Here is an 18,205-nt window from a genome sequence, read left to right as displayed (position 1 = left end):
GAGAGAGAGACACAACCTGTGGAATGCAGTGAGGACTGTACAGGAAATGAGTTCCCCGTGTGTGTGTGTGTGTGTGTGTGTGTGTGTGTGTGTGTGTGTGTGTGTGTGTGTCTGTGTGTGCGACTGTGCGTGTGTGTGTGTGTACACTGCAGGCTTATTTATTCATGCATTACGCTGCTGCTATTTTTAGCCGGCTGAGGTCAGGGGTTACTTTGGCTTCGGGAGTTGTGGAATTCCGTGTCAGGCAATTCATCTTGTCAGGCTAGAAATTCCCATTTTGGGAAAACCAAGTGATACACAGTACACACCATGAAGGCTGGAGAGCAACTGGAAATATATTGTACGGTGTGAGTTTATACCAACAAAACCTAAGAAAACGTTATAATTTGTCATTTCACTGCTGTGCAAGACAACACAATGAAATTACAGTGGCACGCACCCTGAATTGAAAACAATTTAAAACAAATCAATAAGAGCAGCGCTCGACGTCGGAGTGCAGTCTGGCGTGCTAATAAACAATAATCAATTGGCAGAATACATTTAGCAGCCATGTGTAAACAACATGCCGTGGTGGCGGGTCCCACATTGCGGGATACCCTGCCTCTTCCCATTCGCTCTGCCCAGTCTTTGGGTATTTTTTTATTTATTTTTTCTCCCTGGCTTTTTATGTTGCTTGACCATGTATATACCCTCCTTGCCGTGTACTGTAACTGTACGCCTTGATGCTGCATGCCGTACACTGATATGTTGTTTTGTTCCATTCTTTTTGCCATCCGCTTGGCTTGTTTTGGCTTCCTTTGATTGTTTTTCTCTTTTTCTTTGGATTAATTATGTTTTCTTCTGCTCTTTTCTTTTCTGCTCTTTTTTTTTGTTGCTCTTTTACGTTATTTATTGCTGTTTTATTTTATGTTATTTTATCTTGTTCAGCACTTTGGTCATTGTAAATGTGCTATATAAATAAACATTGATTTGATTTTTAAATATACACATACATATACGTATGGCATATTGCACAGTAGAGGGTTCAGGCAGTGCTTCTGCCCCAGTGTGTGTGTGTGGGTGTGTGTTGCAGTATTTCTGCTCCGTGTGTGTGTGTGTGTGTGTGTGTTAGGGTTAGGGTGGGGTTCAGTCTTGTGCGTGTATTGTCCTGTATTTCCTGGGAGTAGTTTGCAGAGGTGGTGAGTCTGTTATGAGCAGGTGTGTAGGCATTAGGCAAGTGCACATCAATAATACAATAAAAAATACGCCCACACACTGTCGATCTGCACGGTACAGGAGAACAATTATTGAAGGAGGCAACGTTTCGACCAATTCTTTACTCCTGTAAACCAGTGATGTGACAATATAGTTTATTTTTTTGATTCTTTAGTCTTGTCTAAGAAGCCTTGTATACTAACAACGCAATGCAATGTGTTGCATTGTTAGCTTGAAACATAGCTTTTTCAGAAAACTGTCAGGATGTAGAAGACATTTTTAGAATCTGATCTCAGGTCAAAATGACTTAAGTCAGGCTGCTCCAGGTTAGGAGACAGCCATAGCTCAGCCAAGCACACACGTCAGTGACAGACAGTCACACCACTCAGGAACTATACGTGTTAAAGGAGCCAAGAGAGACTGCTTTCTCCAACATGCCTCTTGTCTGGTCACGTTGCCGTGACAACAGAAGGCTCGTCATTGTGTCTCTTCACACACCACACATCATTCATGCATGTCCTCATTTATTACCCGATTCATTATAGACATAAATACCAGTGGCCTGTTTTTGAAAGCAAAGCACCTTTTGGCCGAGAAGCAGCAATTCAGTGATCGCTGATCGGTGCGTGGAATACATTTCTCTGTGGCTCCTCTTGTCTTGTCAATGATATGGCATTGACAGACTGTGCAAAGGCCGTTCCTGCATAATTGACTGTTTATCGGCTAAACACAGATATCATTTCAGCAGCCGACAAACAGAAATGTGGTTTAAATGTTTACGTGGTAATCCCAATGACGGTGACATTTTTTTATGCTTATTGTCAGTTCATGAAACTTCCATGGTTTGTGTGACAGAATAAAATCCTCTTCCTCTTCCTCTCCTCGCCCCTCTCCCCTCTCCTCTCCTCTCCAGGACATGACGGCCAGGGACCTGCTGCAGCAGCGCTACACCCTCCCTAACGGGGACACGGCGTGGAGGGCCTCCCCGCTGGTCACTGCCGCCCAGGAGGGCAAGCTGCTGGTGCTGGACGGCATTCACCGGGTCAACCTGGGAACCCTCGCCGTGCTCTCCAGGTACACATGTCAAAGCCTCAGTGTCCTATTTCTAGTCAATCTAGACATTCTAGACATGTTTGCACTCTCAGGGCCCTATCTTATGCCTAGTTGTTACGGACCAAGGTCCTTATTATTATTGTATTCGGTTAATTTGGCGCAAAATTGCGCTCAGTGCAAGCTCGTGTGCACACACGCACTCTAATTCCACAAGGGAAACGGCTACATATTGGGCTTTTTTCAGGGGTACAAGTGTTCAACATATTATATGATGCGAAGCCTGCGTAGCTATATAGTTCAGGCAGACAACTTGTGAACGCGCCTACCTGATCAGGTGACTAGTCACGTGCACTCTCTACCTGATCAGGGAGGCTCATTTAAACTGCCGCTCTGTCATTCCCTGCTTCTCTCTCCTGCTGTGCGGAGAGACAGCTACTGCTGCCTCTCCACTCTCTGCCTCGCTGCCTAGTATCTGCTGTGCTGCTCATGAAGTTGCTTTGCAAATCCCACACCGCCTCCCCAGCATCCACCTGTAGGCTCTGTTTCTATAGGTCCCCCTGCATGGGGGTCTCCTTCCCTGTAGAGCGTAATTCTATTTGGCTTATATCTCATCAAAATGTATATATTCATATTCCGGGAATGAATGGGGACAGGGCCTGACGCCAATCTATGCTTCATATATCTGTGCTCAACTTTGCTCAATAAAATATATGCTAAATTCATTCTATTTCTTTTTCCTTTTTTTATTTTTTTTTATATTTTTTTTTATCCCACGATTTTGTAACCCTTTTTTCACCCCTGTGTCAATCATCTAATGTGATCCTGGGCTCTACACACACCCTCCACCAACCTAGTCCCCATTATATGGGGGACAAGGGGAGAGCAACAGACTTGAACTCATGCTTCCTTGCCTGAGTGTCCAAGTTGCTCCTTTACACCTGACAGGGGGGAGTTTCCCTGGTTGGACGTATAGCGCGTGGAAGGAACACGTTATTCCAACCAGTTCCTTTCCCCTCCATCAGGCGCCCCGGCTGGCCAGGGGAGGCAGTTTAGTGACCAGGATTGCTAAATTCATTCTAAGAGTTGTCTGACTGAACTGAGCTAGCTGGGCTTCTCCATTGACACTTCTACAGGCTGGATGTGACTGCGTCCTCCTCATTGGCATATTCTGTCCTTGGTGTGCTGTGTGAACTCGTCGACGCAGGATTCTCCATTATTGTTTGTTTGGGGGAGTTCAGGTCTGACTCTTAGACGGAAGGAGCTTTTTAAGGGAGCTACCTTCGCACATGGTGATTCAGTGAACTCCTACACTGGGGGCTCCCAGAGGGGGAGCAGCCCGTTTATCGTTTATGAGTAAGACTTGTTTGGTTGGCACAAGACTGTGGTTCTCTGGCAAGCCGGTGAGTTTTCACATCCCCATAGTGAGCTCATTTCGAATCTGATGAGATAAAACTGTGGGTTATGGTATGTTTTATGACTCGTCATGAGCGATGAGCTCACCAACACAGCCCTCTCTTGCTTTCTCCAAAGTGAAGAAGTGTGTTTTTAACCTATTCTGGGGTGGAACCCCTTTTTGTGTTAGCATTATGTTATGCTTTAGCTATTGAAAAATAGCAGATCTACAAGCTCATAGCGCGCCACCGAGTGGCGCGCTACGAGCTTGTAGGTCTGCTATTTTTTTTAAATCAAAGAACCACTGACATAGAAACATGGCTTTTTCAGAAAACTGTCAGGATGTAGAAGACATTTTTTGAATCTGATCTCAGGTCAGAATGGGATAATGGTTGGCCAGGTGAGTGACTGATCTACCGGTAGACGCATTCAGAGACGTGTCCCCTGGTCACAGCCAACATATTTCCTGTAGGCGAAGAAGAGATATCTGCGGTGTACATTTTAGCTCGCTAGCATTAACGCTAATAATGTAGCAAAATGGAACGCGAAACCGGATGCACGTCATACTGAAACAGATGCCGATCCGGTGGCAGCCAAGAACCAACACTTTCGTCCACCAGGGGGCAGTCAATGTGTTAATCGTTTCGATGAATTGAGTACATGAGGACCCCAATGGAAACAAGCCATAGGCTTTCTTGGGTTCACATCCTCCACCTTGTAGTGAACTGTACTTCCCTGTGCTTCTCTTATGCAAACTGCTAATAATAACATATTCAATCGATTAATACCAGGTTGCTTCATGACCGTGAGCTGGCTCTGTATGATGGAACCAGACTACTGAGGTGGGACAGATACCAGACCTTGAAAGAACAACTCCAACTGTCTGACCAGCAACTGCAGGAAAGGTACGCGTGCGTGTGTGCGTGTGTGTGTGTGTGTGTGTGTGTGTGTGTGTGTGTGTGCGTGTGTGCGTGTGTGCGTGTGTGTGTGTGTGTGTGTGTGTGTGTGTGTGTGTGTGTGTGTGTGTGTGTGTGTGTGTGTGTGCGAAACATAGCTGTGAAGTGATTTAATGATCTGTATAGTTTCTTGGGTGTTGATGAAGTCTGCATGACATCATCACACCTGTTGTCAAGGACGGACTCTCATAGCCTAATTGCCATCAGAGGGGTGCACGCACGCATGCATAAACACAGGTCAAGAAACAGGATTTAGCCATTACAGTTGATGAGTCCAGGATTGAAGTATTCCTAAATCTGCTTTTGTGGAAACGGGACAGATGTGATCCCTGACTCTGAGTCTGCAAGACAACATTGACTCCTTTCAGCCTTTAACAGGAGACAGAGAGAGAGAGAGAGAGAGAGAGAGAGAGAGAGAAAGAATAATTCCTATTTATATCCAATATTTATTTGTAAATACATTGTTCTGTTCTGATTGTCTTGTTCCACTTCTGCTTTGGCAATGTAAACGTACGTTTTCTCGTGCCAATAAAGCTCCTTTGAATTGAATTGAAATTGAGAGAGAGAGAGAGAGAGAGAGAGAGCAGAGGTGTACTTTGCAAAGTGTATATACTCTCCGGCTGCTTTTCAAAGAGTACTGTCCAGTGGGTGCTCGGGCTGGCGCTGTGGTGCCTGCCCACCGCCGCGGAGGTCGTGGGTTTGAATCCGTGGTGTGTCTAGAAGGCTCGTTTTGGAGGAAAGCCTCCAAAACGGAGGCTATATGTGACACAGGCCAGCACTTTGGTCCTCAACTCGATTTTTACAGATTACAGATTATTACAGATTATTAAAGTACAGAATGTAAGCTTTCATATGATGTATCATTCAATGAAATTGGACAATAATTTAAGGAGATATGACCATCTAAAACTTGTTGAAACAGAATACAGATACAGATGCAAAGTAGTTAATTTGGCCTGCAAAGATTCATCAGAATTTAGCACCTCTGGAATGGGTGTGACAATAGATGCTTGTCCACACCCCTAATGTCTTGCATAATCACTCCCCCACCCACTAACCACTCCCCCACTAGGTTACCTGTCAATGACAGTTGAGTGGACACTTAGGTGTCACACTTAAGTACATGTTGTTTTACTTGAGTTAAAATAAAGAAATGTAGGACTGAAGTTGTTTAGTGTATGTTTTGTAATAATACAATCTAAAAAGTAACTAGTAGGCTAACTGAGTTTTCAATGGATATATGCTATGTAGTTTTAGACAAATGCTTTTACATTGTGTGCACTGAAACAAAGGGCAGAAGAATGAGATCTTACACCTGGCTTTCATAAACAAAAACTTTTATTTGTCCAAAGTTTGAAAATACAACATGCACAATAAAGTGGCCATAATAATGGTAATACAAGGTACAATAAAAGTATGCACAATAAAGTGGCACTATTTTCAATAACATAATATATTGGCCTATATAAAATAAAGTGGCTGGTATTTTGTTGAATAAAAAAGAAAAATGTGTGAACATTACTCTGTGTAAACTTTTCACAAGCAGCACTATTTAAAAAGAAAATACAAGTAGCTGGCAATGTCTTTGCATGTTTCAAGTGTGGAAACGATTCACAAGCAGCACTATTTTCAACAACAAAAAATAAAGTGTCTTTGTTCAATCACAGTGCAACTCAAAAAAATACAAGTAGCTGGCAATGTCTTTGCATGTTTCAAGTGTGGAAACGATTCACAAGCAGCACTATTTTCAACAACAAAAAATAAAGTGTCTTTGTTCAATCACAGTGCAACTCAAAAAAATACAAGTAGCTGGCAATGTCTTTGCATGTTTCAAGTGTGGAAACGATTCACAAGCAGCACTATTTTCAACAACAAAAAATAAAGTGTCTTTGTTCAATCACAGTGCAACTCAAAAAAATACAAGTAGCTAACAATGTCTTTGCATGTTTCAAGTGTGTCAACTAAAACCGGAATGTCTTCTTCTTCTTTGGCGCAGTGGACTTTTTTTCTTTTGGTGCTGCAGGTTTCGACTTTTTTTGTTTTGGTGCTGTTGCAGGTTTCGGGTGTGTATCGTTTGGTGCTGTGGACTTTGGTTTGGGGCACGTGGTGTCTTGTGCCTCATCACGACAGAACTTTCGGATTTCCTTAAAAAGATATTCCTGCCGGGCCATGTCGAGCCCAGGTGGGGGCTGCACCGGAACACCATCTTTAGGGGGAAGGATGTCAGTGTTCTTCAGCAACTGAAACTCAATCACTTCTGCGTCGCGATGCGTTTGTGCCATCACTACTCCAGGCCTATCTGAAGCAAACGTGAAGTGTTGGTAACTCTTAATCTTTGGGAGCCTCCGGAAGTAGGGAGTCAGGTGGGTCTGCCAGTCGAAGCCTTCAACAAGCACTGTGCCATCTTCATGTCCGACAAGCTGGGAGAGGTTCACCCCCTTATCCTCAGAGCTTTTATCCATAACCTTCACAATGTCTGCCAAAGTGTCCACTCTGCTCTTTCTGAAGACTTGCTTGAAACGTCCAAAACACCAGTCAGGACCAAACTTGGTGTGTCCCGCAATCAGAAGGTGAAGGCCCAGCTTCAAGTGCTGCTTGTGAATGGTTCGCCACGCACAATACCAGAGCATGAAGTTGTTTTTGTTTTGTCCAGAACAATTGTCACAATGAAGGTCAACGATCTGTTCTCCAACTCCATAGTTGTTGAAAAAATGATGCAGGTAGCTGATGACTGCGTTGCTGCCCTTTCCTGATGCCATGCCTTCATCAATCAGGTAGTTCACTTGCTTTATCAACCCTTCACAGTGGACACCGAAAAGACCACACTTCCGTGCAGTGAGAAAAAACAGTTGGCTGACCTGAAGAGCCGAAGATGGGTAGTGCACCTGAAAAAGAAGAAAAAAAGAAATGACATTAATTTTGACATCTTAACTTTTGCTTAACACAGTAGGAAATCAACAATGTCAAACAAATCGCATGTGAAAATGGGATAGAATTATGCTAACCTGTTGTGCAAAGTCAAAGCTGTAGTGTATCGTGATCTCCTTGCTTGCAGGTATGGAGGGGCCCAGAGACAGCTTCTCTTCCTCACAGACTTTCTTACAGGCAGCAGTCATCTCCTGGTACATCCCTCGCTCTTTCCAAACAAGTGCCAGGTGGTCGAGTTGCTCTTGATGTTTTGCTGCCGTCTGTGCGTCGTCTAGGTTGACACGGTTCAGCTGGAAGTTGTTTTTGTGGCATTGCCAACACAAATCTGTCCTGGGTTTGATGCTTGTTATCTGAGGGAGGATCGCTTTCCACAGCCTTCTGAAGCAGCTCAAACTAACAACACGTTGCCCTGCAAAGAAAAGAGTAAAGACACAAACATTTTTAATGATTTTTCAAAAATAGCAGATCTACAAGATTGTAGGGTGGCACTTGGTACTGTGCTATGCTATACTCACTTCACACGGGTGTGATTATTTAGCATACATTTACAAATTATGATTAAAAAAATAGCTGAACTACAAGATTGTAGGGTGGCACTTGGTACTGTGCTATGCTATACTCACTTCACACGGGTGTGATTATTTAGCATACATTTACAAATTATGATTAAAAAAATAGCTGAACTACAAGCTACAATGACAAAATGTAACAAGCATTTGTTGTAAGTGTTGTAATGCGAATAAAACAAATAAAACAATTACATACCATCTTCCATGGCAGCCTTGTAGAGACGCCACACTGAGGCTTTGGTTACATCACTTGAAAGCAACTTCAAACTGTAGTCTCTGTGTCCAGGGTGTCGTCCAGGCAGAGAGATGGCATGGATTTCTGCATAGTTTGTGATGAATGTCAAGATCCGTTTTATGTCATCACTAGACAGAAACTTCTTGTGTGTTCTGGGACCTTTCTTCTTCTGGCGTGAAGATATACCATTCTCCTTGTAGTGTTTCACAAGGGCTTGGAGAAGGGTTTTGCTGATCCTGGACAAAACGACATACATGCAGTGACAATATTATTGTCACTGCATGTATTCTAATTTGTGCATTTGAGCTGGAACTTGCGAGTTTATCTGCCTATAATGCCCCACGTGGAGACAGTATTTAGACTTCTGTACCCAGCGTTGTGGTTCAAGACCCTAACGGGTCCATTTGGTTCCGTTTGTAGTACACTCTCAGAGTTACAGAGCCATGAGGCCTATCATTTAGCTGGGGACCCCCTGGAACTCCCTCAAGGACCCCTAGCGGTCCCCGGACCCCACTTTGGGAACCACTGCCTTACAGTATGTGAGGATATGTGACTAAAATGTTGTGAAAAGGTGAAATTTTATTTTTAGGGACGACATTTCATCCTTTAGTATACTGTATGGTCACAGGTCTCTTATGTCTTGTTATTGTTGACCTCAAATGACCTCTGCTTTTCTTATCAATGCATGTACTGTACACATGTACTGTAGGTGTGTGTGTGTGTGTGTGTGTGTGTGTGTGTGTGTGTGTGTGTGTGTGTGTGTGTGTGTGTGTGTGTGTGTGTGTGTGTGTGTTAGTAGTGCGTGCGTATGTCTTGAAACTCCACCTAGGCAGGCAGGAAGGATGTTTGTGGCGGGGCGTCTGGGCTGAAATAAACCCACTTCCTCTTCCTCCACTCCTGTGGCTCAGACAAAGTGTGTGTGTGTGTGTGTGTGTGTGTGTGTGTGTGTGTGTGTGTGTGTGTGTGTGTGTGTGTGCGCGTAATTGTGTGGGTGTATTCACCAGCGTTTTATTGTATACAGAGATTGTTGCTGTTCAACCTGCAGGTACAGTTGCTGTAAAACCTACTGTAGCGACAATTGGGGCTGTCAAGATCATGACATCTTTACGATCAATTGTCGTATAAATAATTGTGATTAACTATTTAATTGTGTTTTTGGCATTGAACATTAGAACATACAAAATATTTATTTTGTCCTTTTAGGCTTTTTAAAACAAAAAGTGCACAGGGGAGATAAGACGAGTAACTTAAATAAATATACACCTATATAGCCAATACTTTTGGCCAATTTGCTGTGAGCAAAATAGCCCATATTTAATATTTTTTCCCTTGGGGGGGATTGTGCCCCCACTCTCTTTCATCTTCATCTCGCTCTCTCCGTCTCTAGGCAAATGTACACACGCAAATAATAGGTTGATGTGTTATGGGAAAAGGGTTAAGGGGAAACAACGTCTGCTCCTCACCTAGATGTGGACTGTCCGGTTTTAGAATGTTGCAAACCACAGTTTTGGGAATTGCGTTTCAAGTGGTTGCCAGTTTCAACATCCTCGCTAATTTGTTCTGAACTAGGCTTGACAGAGAAAGAAAGGGAGAGAGGGTGCGTGCATGTTTGTGTCCATAATGTCAATGTGGGGCAGTGTCAATGGACTTTGCCGTCTCCCTGAATCAGAGGATGACACAGCCAGCCTGACAAAAGCGGTGCCCATTATCTTCGACGGAGATCAGGCTGCCATAGCTGAATGAAAGGCTAGAGAGCTGAATGAGGTAGAGAAGGCAGCCTGGAAAACAGAAGGTCCCCGGTTTGATTCCTGGCCCCCCGCAATATGTTGAGGTATCCTTGAGCAAGACACCTAACCTATAACTGCTCCCCACTTGCGCTCAAGTGTGACTTGGGCAGCAATCAGCTGATCAAATTCCCCTGTGGGATCACATTTCTGGCCCGGGCGGTTAGCTCAACCGTCTGGGCACCTAGGCTGCTGAGCAGGCCTGACGGCGTGCCGCGGGTTCGACTCCCGATCTTGACGGCCTTTGCCACATGTCTTCCTCCCCATTTCCTGTCAGTCTACTTTCAACCTATCAATAAAGGCAGAAAAACCCCTAAAAATATCTTAAAATAAATAAATATATTAGGTCTATTTATTATTTTCATACACTATTAACCCTGTAAGACCCGGTTATATTTCTACTTGCAAAAAATATATTTCAACCGTACTACTACTTTGTACTACTAGGACTTGAAAATGTAAAAAAAATATATAATAATTCATAATATAATAAATTAATAATTTACATTTGGGGGATATCTTTCACAATAATGAATAAAACATGTTCTAGACATTCTAATGATAACAAAAAACCATATATTACAATTATTTTACTTAATATGTGTGTGTGTGTGTGTGTGTGTGTGTGTGTATGTGCGTGTGTTGCAGGTCTATCCTCCCTATCCACCCGTCCTTCAGGGTCATGGCCTTGGCGGAGCCCCCGGTGGTGGGGGCCGGTAGCGGCGGGGCCAGTGGTCAGCAGCAGTGGCTGAATCCGGAGCTCCTCACCATGTTCTTGTACCACACCGTCCAGCCACTGGCCAGGGCGGAGGAGATCAGCCTCATACAGGGACTGGTGAGAGACACACATCTGTCAAATGTCAATGTCAAACACTCATGGTAGATATTAACCCATTCTGGGCGGGAACCCCTTTTGGTGTTTTAACTAAGCATTATGTTATACTTTAGCTATTGAAAAATAGCAGATCTACAAGCTTGTCGGTCTGCTATTTTTGAAAAACCGTGAAAATGTGACTCAAATCTTTTTTTCAGAGTTTCAGTTTTTAACTCAAATCTTTGCTTCTGGAGGGTCCCTGGAACAACATATTTTCAGATGGTGGTCGGCGGCCAATTACATATAATTGTTGGGATCCTTGACATGAAATATTCAGGTTTTTCAGAAAAAAATACATTTTAATAACACATATTTTTATACGACGTCAGGCCTAAATGGGTATACATTACATTCCACTTGTATACATTCACTGCGTTCCATCGCATCCAACTTGATGTCTCTCTCTCTCTCTCTCTCTCTCTCTCAACACCCCCACCCATTTTCACTGTCCGTGTCTTCCTCCCAGATTCCCAATGTTCCTGCACAGTCCGTAGAACAGCTACTTCTCCTCACACACGGCCTCCGGAAGACCAACGACCCCACCGTAAGTGCAGCTAGCTCTCATTTTGGTATTCTCTCAGTGTGTATCTGTGTGATGTGATGTGTTCTTTTCATGAACTGTTTATTTTATTTTATTTTATTTTATTTTATTTTATTTTATTTTATTTTATTTTATTTTATTTTATTTTATTTTATTTTATTTTATTTTATTTTATTTTATTTTATTTTATTTTATTTTATTTTATTTTATTTTATTTTATTTTAATTTTATTTTATTTTATTTTATTTTATTTTATTTTATTTTATTTTATTTTATTTTATTTTATTTTATTTTATTTTATTTTATTTTATTTTATTTTATTTTATTTTATTTTATTTTATTTTATTTTATTTTATTTTATTTTATTTTATTTTATTTTATTTTATTTTATTTTATTTTATTTTATTTTATTTTATTTTATTTTATTTTATTTTATTTTATTTTATTTTATTTTATTTTATTTTATTTTATTTTATTTTATTTTATTTTATTTTATTTTATTTTATTTTATTTTGTCATTTCACCCCATGTGTGTGTGTGTGTGTATGATCTCTGTCCCTGCCAATCCCTATACTGTTGGGGAGGGGTGATGGGGAGGGTTAGACAGCAACATGCGTCTTGTCCCATACACACACACACATAGTGGCCAGACGCTTGTTTTCCCCTGACAATAAGGAGTTTCACCAGGAGAGGGTATAACACATGTGGAGGAACAGACTTATCCCTCTCAGTTCCATGTCCCGCTGAACAGACCAACCTGTAGGAGTCACAAGGTCAGTGACAGAGATCGCCCTCCTCTGCCGGAACCCCCAGTCTCTACAGTGGTGGTCAGGAACTTTACTTGACCCCCGTGCTGCCCGGACGTGTGTACAGTACGTGTTCTAACTTCTATCCTGTGTGTGTGTGTGTGTGTGTGTGTGTGTGTGTGTGTGTGTGTCTCTCTCTCTCTCTCTCTCTCCAGGCCCTGTCTCTGGCCTCGTCTCTCTCCACCAGGCAGCTGCTGAGAATCTGTCGTCGTCTCTCTGTGTATCCAGAGGAGAGCATAGCTCATGCTGTCAACAAGGCCTGCCTCTCTAGGTCCACACACACACACACACACACACACACACACACACACACACACACAAATGCACGTGCACGCACGCACGCACAGACCCATACAACACATATTGCTGTCAGGCCTATATAATACCTAGTATCTTATTTTTTCTTTTCTTTCTATTTTTCATAAATGATGATATATTTAAAAATATATTTATAAAGTATTAGTAGTTTATATGTGCCACAGTTCCCTGATGTTGGCAAACGACCCTTCATGTGTGCTGCCCCTGCAGCTTGGAATAATTTGCAGACGGGTGTGTGTTTGTGCACACGTGCGTGTGTGTGTGTGTACGTACGCGCGTGTGTGCTTGTGCGTGTGCGTGTGTGTGTGTAGGTTCTTGCCAAGCCTGGCACGTGCTTCCCTTGAAAAATACCTGGCTGACTGTTCCATCCAGGTCAGTGCCGTCCCTGGTGAACACGACCACAGCTGTGAGTAGTCCATTCATCCTCCTATTCCAATTACTTGCATATCTCCTTGATCTGTTTTTTGAAAAATATAAGGGCATGCAGGATTTCTTCAAGGATAATGTACAAAGTGTACATAGAAAGACACACACACACACGCACGCACACACACAGTGACACTCTGCCTCTCCAGGTACGGTGAAGGATGGAGTGCTGACCATCGGCCGCGTGTCTGCTCCAATCTACAACGCCAGTGAGAGTGAGACAATGAAAGTTCCAGATGTGCTCTTCTATGACAACGCACAGGTACTGATATTAGCCAGTCTCAGTCACATGCAATGACATGATACTCAGGGAGCATATACAGTAGCCCTAATTTTGACTGTTTGGTCTCTGACGCGTACTTTGACAAAGCAACAAGAAATCGCCTCGTCATCTTAGGATCTTAGGTTTGATTAGGATGCCTGCTGCAAAGTAGCCCAAGGTTCCATGACTGACCGCTTAAAGGACCACTTCACCACTTTTCAACCTATCTTCATATAATAGGTCACGATTTTTTTCTACTCAGTCTGTGTCTCATAGGATGGCTGTGGGCAGTTTAGAAACCGTCTTCCAGTGACATCATCATTAGGCAGATTTTTATTTTTTAAACAAAAATATTTCGATTTTCATTATTGTGAGAACGATGGCTTCCATTTTTCTAGTTTTCAGGACTAGAAAGCCTGCAGTTTCTATTAGCTTGTATTCCCCATCGTTGATGTCACTGGAAGACGGTTTCTGAACTGCCCACAGCCATCCTATGAGACACAGACCGAGTAGAAAAGAATTGCACCATTTTTTCATGATTATTAGTGAGGACCTATTATATGAAGATAGGTTGAAAAGTGGTGAAGTGGTCCTTTAAGAACCACAGTGGAATTCAATGTTTGAGTGTGCTCATTGCTCACCACAGATTTATATCCAGGCGAGGTTAGGCCTCACTGCGAAACCGGAGGTTTAACCACAAGCCACCTAGATCCTCTCATCCTCTCTTTTCATTCTCACTTGCTCTTTCCTCCTTTTTCCCTGTTGTCTATCATCAGGCAAGTTTGTATGATGTTATCTCATTGGGATGGATTTTGGATAATTTGGGGCTTTGGAGCTGACATTCCTCCTTTCCTAGGGTTTGTTGTTCTAGCTATAGGCCCTCTGTCCCGTGACACGAGAGTCCGGGAGATGCTCATCTCGGCGCTAGCTGCAGGCTCGTATCTAGGCCCTCTAGTATGTACTTCACCTCAGATTGATATTATTGATGGGCTTTATTGGATAAGAAACTAATCAAGAGTCCATCGTAATCTTGGTGTGTGACTGTGTGTGTGTGTGTGTGTGTGTGTGTGTGTGTGTGTGTGTGTGTGTGTGTGTGTGTGTGTGTGTCTGCATGTCTGCGTGTGGGTGCTAAATTCCTTGATTACCTTGGTTTTATTCAGTTCAGCTACACAGGCATCTTTGAGGAAAAACCCACAGAGCCCACTAACAACTACCTTGTTGGTAGTTGCTGTATTTAGTTATGGATTTATACGCAATCTTACTAGCTATTCATTTGCCGTCTGAATGGAAGAAGAAATATATGTTGGTTGGTGGGTAGGAAAAAGTATTCTCAGACTGACAGCCTGATGTCCAGCGGCAATGACCCAGATATGTCCATCTCTCTCTCTCTCTCTCTCTCTCTCTCTCTCTCTCTCTCTCTCTCTCTCTGTGTCTGTCCGCCTGGCTGTCTTTTTCCCCCATGCTTCCTCACTGGAGGGCTTTTACTTTTAAGATTTGCATTTTTCTGTCCTCGCCTTCTCCCCGTTTTTTAATTTATTGTTGGTCGAATTGAGAGAGGGAGGGAGAGAAAGTAGCAGAAGTGGGAAGATGAGAGATAGTTCTGGCTTGCCCCATTTGTGAATGACCTGTTTTTCCGTCCTGTCCCTCAGAAAGGCAGAGCTGAAAAGGAGAAGGGGGTGAGGTGAGATGAGATGAGATGAGATGAGATGAGATGAGAGGAGAGAGAAAATTCAGTATCATTTTAAGACTTAACGGCTGTCCAAGGACCCCCAAGGTGCATGGGTCTCTCCAGCTAATGATTGATAGTTGGGAACCAAATGGACTCTTACAGGTCTGAGGGTGTGCAAATGGCAAGGCAGGGCAGTTTTATTTGTATAACACATTTCAACAACAAGGCAATTCAATGTACTTTACACAGAACAACAAGCAAATGAGACACATTTATACAATTAGATGCAGTTAAATGATGATGCATTGAATGACTGTTTGCAAAGTGCTGATCCCGGTTGCCACTATGATGGCTGAGAAGGTCATCAGATTATCAGAAAGCAAAGTTTAAACACATTGGGAAATAATGTGTGCTACATTATGCTACATTATGCAGACCAGACACACCCATCAAACAGGAGCAAACCATTAATTCTTCACACTGAAATCACCTCAAATGTCTCTAAACTGTCCAAGATGGAAATGTAAACCAATGCCTCGGTTTGTGTCTGCTCTAATTCCGCTGCAGCACATGATGGTGATGGAGGACATGCTGAAAGACTTCCTCCTGGGAGAACACCTCCTATTGGTTGGCAACCAGGTGAGTGACCAATCGCAACTCAGCCACTCGATAAGAGTCTCTTATTGGTTTGCTTTTGACCAACAAAAGCATATCAAATCGCCACAGGAATATATATATATTTTTTTGCAAGGGCTGTATTGTCATCCAAAGCATGCCCATAGTTACTACATTTAGAGGATGCCTGCATTAGCATTGTCATGTTAGCTTAGCAGGCTAGTATGCGTGGCTATACATGAACAAGTTCATGAGCATATCAGAAGAAATTCACTGTTATTTATAGCAGCAGCATAAATCGACTTTGATTTTGGTCAGTCAAGCCCATGCCTACAGTATATCACACACTGGGTAAGGGCCAAGCCCATGCCTACAGTATATCACACACTGGGTAAAGGCCAAGCTCATCCAGACACAAGCAGAGCACAAGCATAGACCTGTCTTCCATACTGGAGTGATGTGTCTCATTGAACTAGGCCACAGAAGACAGCTCAGCATGACTGAGTGTGAAGGGTTAGGGTTATGAAACAAGCTCCCTCATGCCCTTTGTGTCACTCTGCCAACCCCCAGATACACCGTAGTCTGGCTGCGGGGACAAGCGCGCCTCATCCTCAACCTCTCGGTTGTTCTCTTCTTACCCTCTGTCTGATCCCAGAGGGGGGTTTGGGGGGGGGGGGCAATGGCCAGGGTTGCAGGAAGAAGCGGAGGGCCACCGCTGGGAAATGGACATGGTGTACCCTTTGCCAAGGCCCAGAGGCTGTGTGTGCAGCTGTTATGTATGTGCGTATGACTGTGTCTTGTCACTGAGTCCATGCGTGGGTTGTGGACTCGTGGCCACAGACATTAGGAGCTGTCAGAGTGACACAGTGGTGTACTCACATTTTATACTTGACTAAAAGTATCAATACTTGAGTGTAGAAATAGTCTTTTTACCTTTGTCCCATTTCATGTTTTCGAATGTCTAAGAAAATCTTTTGAAAATCTACAAACTCATAATAAGTCGCATCGGCTATTTTGAAATGGCCGGAATGCATTTAGGGCTGAAGTGGTTAACGTATGTTTTGTAATAATAAAAGTAACTAGTAACTAATGTTTTCAAATAAAGGTAGTCGAGTAAAACTACAATATTTGCTTCCGTGATGTAGTGGAGTAGAAGTAAAATAATAGGAAATTGGTTGACTCAATACCTCAAAATTGTACTTAAGTAAATGTACTTTACACTACTGATTTTTGTGTGCCTCTATAGGGCGTGGGTAAGAATAAGATCGTCGACCGGTTCCTTCACCTTCTGAACCGGCCAAGGGAGTACCTGCAGCTTCACAGGTGAGCTGAGGAGAGTCATAACATTGTTCACAGCATCACAGCAGCACTGGGCATTGCTAAGGCACTGAATTGTACAACTTCCCGAGAGGTTTCTCAAACAACATTTTGACCTCACAGCACTTATTTTGAGTATAAATTCAATTGACCACGTTCTTAGTCTGGGCCAAACATTACATTAGGTGTAGAGGTGGTCGGGTTGTTCCAGTATAGACCCCTGTGGAACTCCAGTTAATTAAGTACAGGATTTACTTCATGGTTTTAGTGGTTAATTTATATTATTAGGTGGGTTTGGCTTTCAGCTTCTCCTAGTGCCATCCTGTCTGAGCAGCTGTAGGGGAAAAACACTGAACAGTGTGAGAAGTCGCCATATTGTGTGTATGCCGTACATGGTTATTGGAAATAAGCCAAATCTAATAAACGGTGGCAGGATTCCAAAGGCTGCTATTTTCCTGCGAATGGTAGATATTCAAGTCTATTATGAATTAAGAGTCTCTTCTCTCCTTGGGCATTCATACTGTAAATAGTACACTCTATCTTCTCTGGTATTTTCACACTCCCTTTCCCTCCATAACATCATCTGGGTTTCCAACAACAGAACTCTACACAGATCTAATATGACAGCTTCTAAAACAGTCAACTGATTCTTCTCTCCTTCCCTCGGTAGACTGACTTTGTTTTCTCTTTCTTTCTTATTTTGGGAAGCGGTGGGTGGGCTGCAAATCCACCCAAAAACAACACCTCTGTAACACTTTCTCCATAACGAGGTCAGAGATGAAAAAGTTCAAGTCCGTTGCTCTCCCCAGGTTGGTGGAGGGTGTGTAGAGCCCAGGATCACATTTAGATAATTGACACAGGGGTGAAAAATGGGTTACAACATCGTGGGATAAAAAATATTAAAAAAAAAAAAGAGATGAAGAATTCTCACGGTGGACACGGTGTTAAAAACGACTCTGCTCAATACAATGTATTGCTCAATGTGTCAATACACTTCGCTATTAGGGCTTTCGTTATGTCAAAGGGAAAAAAGAAAGCACCCAAATTGCTAAAAGTAACGTACCGGTAAGTAACCTCTTGTCACCAGGCTTTCCATATGTCGTTCCAAAATGGCTTGGGTGATCCAGTCTCTAACAACCGGTTATATCTGGTTTGGCGCTGCAATGTTATTGTTCCCCCACATGGATGCTGAATTGAGTAGCCTGGTCTAGCCAGTTTCTACGAGTTAGAAGAAATTATGGACATACCAAACAAAGTATTCTAATG

General features: G+C 42.8%; 2 protein-coding genes across 2 annotated transcripts in view; one reads left to right on the top strand and one right to left on the bottom strand.

Annotated features, from left to right (window-relative positions):
- Nucleotides 1-18,205, top strand: part of vwa8 (von Willebrand factor A domain containing 8) — a 120,576-nt gene that overhangs the window by 16,722 nt on the left and 85,649 nt on the right. The window contains exons 13-21 of the mRNA XM_080786562.1: nt 2,108-2,268; nt 4,431-4,544; nt 10,760-10,946; nt 11,452-11,529; nt 12,488-12,603; nt 12,962-13,056; nt 13,226-13,338; nt 15,575-15,646; nt 16,869-16,945. Of these exons, the coding sequence (XP_080642688.1) occupies nt 2,108-2,268; nt 4,431-4,544; nt 10,760-10,946; nt 11,452-11,529; nt 12,488-12,603; nt 12,962-13,056; nt 13,226-13,338; nt 15,575-15,646; nt 16,869-16,945 (1,013 nt within the window). The remainder of the gene's footprint in view (nt 1-2,107; nt 2,269-4,430; nt 4,545-10,759; nt 10,947-11,451; nt 11,530-12,487; nt 12,604-12,961; nt 13,057-13,225; nt 13,339-15,574; nt 15,647-16,868; nt 16,946-18,205) is intronic.
- Nucleotides 5,669-7,845, bottom strand: LOC308330335 (uncharacterized protein; the record flags this gene model as incomplete). The annotated part of the gene is made up of 3 exons (XM_080785184.1): nt 7,601-7,845; nt 6,684-7,480; nt 5,669-5,672 (listed from the first exon to the last, which is right to left on the bottom strand). Exons 1-3 carry the CDS (start codon nt 7,721-7,723, stop codon nt 5,669-5,671), a joined length of 924 nt encoding a protein of 307 aa, XP_080641310.1. The 5' UTR covers nt 7,724-7,845.

This window comes from Protomyctophum bolini, assembly GCF_963924005.1.
Source record: "Protomyctophum bolini genome assembly, chromosome: 16".
Lineage (NCBI taxonomy): Eukaryota > Metazoa > Chordata > Actinopteri > Myctophiformes > Myctophidae > Protomyctophum > Protomyctophum bolini.
This window is presented reverse-complemented; position numbering and strand designations above follow the sequence as displayed.